This window comes from Cariama cristata, unplaced genomic scaffold (assembly GCF_000690535.1).
Source record: "Cariama cristata isolate BGI_N322 unplaced genomic scaffold, ASM69053v1 scaffold19224, whole genome shotgun sequence".
Classification (NCBI taxonomy): Eukaryota; Metazoa; Chordata; class Aves; order Cariamiformes; family Cariamidae; genus Cariama; species Cariama cristata.
The window spans coordinates 51731-53942 of NW_009613928.1; the positions used below are offsets into that span (position 1 = coordinate 51731).

General features: G+C 51.4%; 1 protein-coding gene across 1 annotated transcript in view; it reads left to right on the forward strand.

Annotated features, from left to right (window-relative positions):
- Positions 1–2212, forward strand: part of JADE2 (jade family PHD finger 2) — a gene marked incomplete at its 5' end in the record, with an annotated part of 37553 nt that overhangs the window by 31791 nt on the left and 3550 nt on the right. Inside the window, one exon of the mRNA XM_009699222.1 lies at positions 1544–1672. Within this exon, the coding sequence (XP_009697524.1) occupies positions 1544–1672 (129 nt within the window). The remainder of the gene's footprint in view (positions 1–1543; positions 1673–2212) is intronic.

The following is a 2212-nucleotide window of genomic DNA, read 5'->3' on the forward strand; positions in this document are numbered from 1 at the left end:
TTTAATAAAATTAGTGAAAACTGCCTGTGTAAAACAAACCCACCCCTCTCCCCTGTATTTTTCTTGCATGGAGTGGAAAGTAAACACTATCTGGCTTTGAAACATGGCGACTATTTTGACAGGTTCCTCTTCAAAAAGTACTCTCTTTAGCCCCGTTGTGCTGTCTAAACGAAGTTAAGATTTTTTATTTTGTAAGCGAAGTGAAAAATGTGTCTGCCTTTCTGCAGTTATTTGGCAGGAGCGTAGCAAATACCAATTTGGCTTTTGCTTTTCCTTCTCCCAGTGAATCCTTTGGTCAGGAGGGGTTCCTGGCGTGGCAGCCCCAGGGCTGTAAATCCTCTGTTAGAGCCGACTCGGGCAGGTGCAATGCGAGTTCCCTCCCCTGCTCACCCAGTCCGTGCCCGCGGCCGCAGCAAGGGCAGAGCGGGGCCGCTTCCCTCTGACCCATCCAGTCCGCGGCCGCTCTGCCAAGGCTGTTGGCGGCTCTGCTGCTGGCCAACGCAATAAACCGATTCGTTTCTTAAAATCATTGCTCCGATGGCAGCGCGGCTTGTGCAGGTTCAACCTATGGGCTGGACGCTGAAAAAAACTGCGTGTCTCGCCTCCACTTCCATCAGCCACCCACGTTTTGGTTTAAGGGCAAGATCCCTCGCCCTCTGAAAATTAATAGAAGTTTTAGTGTGGACCTCTGTGGGAGGATGCCCTATCGGAGTAAGTAAAAACTATTGAAGTGTTTTGCTTGGCAATACGAGTCGTACTTTTATAGGGTATTTGTCGTGTTTACCCAAGAGGAATAAGTCCAGTAGAAGTTCAAAGCCATTTAGGAAATACTGATTTTTAGCTGAATGTCTACATAGCTAAGAGTTACATCCCTGGCTTTTCTTAGGCAATGCTGGTCACCTTTCCTGCTCCGTTTACTTACACTCGATACACTGCTTAAGTTTTATAGCTTTGAGTTTTTCTCACCCCTGCACAAGTAGGAGTGCCAGCAATTACTGTCGCCAAAAGGTCAAATCAAATTAAGGTCTGCTTTAAAATGCTGCCGGTACCGTTGCTGTCAAACAGGCTTTGCAGCTGCATCCCCCCCAGGAGATGCTCTTGGGGGTGATGGCTGACACACCGCTGGGTTTGGAGGTCCCTGTGTCACCTGGAAGGTGTCTGAGCAGGGTTTGGGGCTGTTCCCTTCTTCTGCTCCCGCCGGTCCTCACCCCAAAGCCCAGGTCCAGGAGGACACGTCGGTGGCTGCAGAGTCTGAGCGAGTCCCCCGCCTTCAGTGGGACTGCTCTTGGGGCCACGCTAAGTTCATGTCCAAGGGCCAAATCTCTTTTTTATATAACCTACAGGATTCAAATTTTTTTAACATATAGAGACCTTAGCCTACAGTTGGCCAAAAAGTGGCCGCTGTTCGCCCTTTGGCTTGGAGTTGTTGGCAGATCTGGTCCAGGTCTGCACTGCAGGGGTGTGCCCCAGGGGAACTTGCTCACCGCAGCATCCTGATGCCTCGTCTCACACAGAGTTTTCCTTTTTTTCTAAAAAATGCCAGAACAAACTGGGAAGAAGACAAAGGGTAAGAAAAGTGACCCGAGAAGGAAAGGAAGAGATGGTAGAAAAAATAGTCCTGAGAAGAGAGAGAAAAGGAAATCTGTCAACGAAACTGTATTGGGACAACTGGGTAAGTCTGATTTTATGGGCGCAGAGTTGACCCCTGCTGCTGGGTCCCTGTTGCGGGGAGCAGGGTTAAGAGTCCCAGCCCCTGATCCCTCCTGCACCTACACGGTGGAGTTACACCCGAGGCCCTGGGAGCCTCTTCCATCTCTCCCGTGTGGGCATCACCCTGAATTACCGAGGTCCCACGGGAGAGACTGCATCAGAGACATGGTCCCCGGTGGGGCAGGGGGTGTAAAATGCTCCCCCCGCCCCAGCCCCAGGGTTTGTGCCCAGATTGGGAGAACGTATTACAAAACCTGTGATGTGCTGCTGAAGCGTGATTTTGCTTCCCGGCGATAAAATCAGACTTACCCACCCCACCGTAGGGCTAATCCCCCTTATCTTCTGTGCTGTGCGCCGATGGTGAGTACAGCATGTGGGCTCTGCATTTTTCATGACATATGCTGTCCAGGACTGCGGGGTCATGCTGGTTGTGCCGGCGGTGCGGGAGCATCCAGGAGGCAGGCACAAAGCACGGCTGGTCTCTTGAATGTGCTTGGGGGGC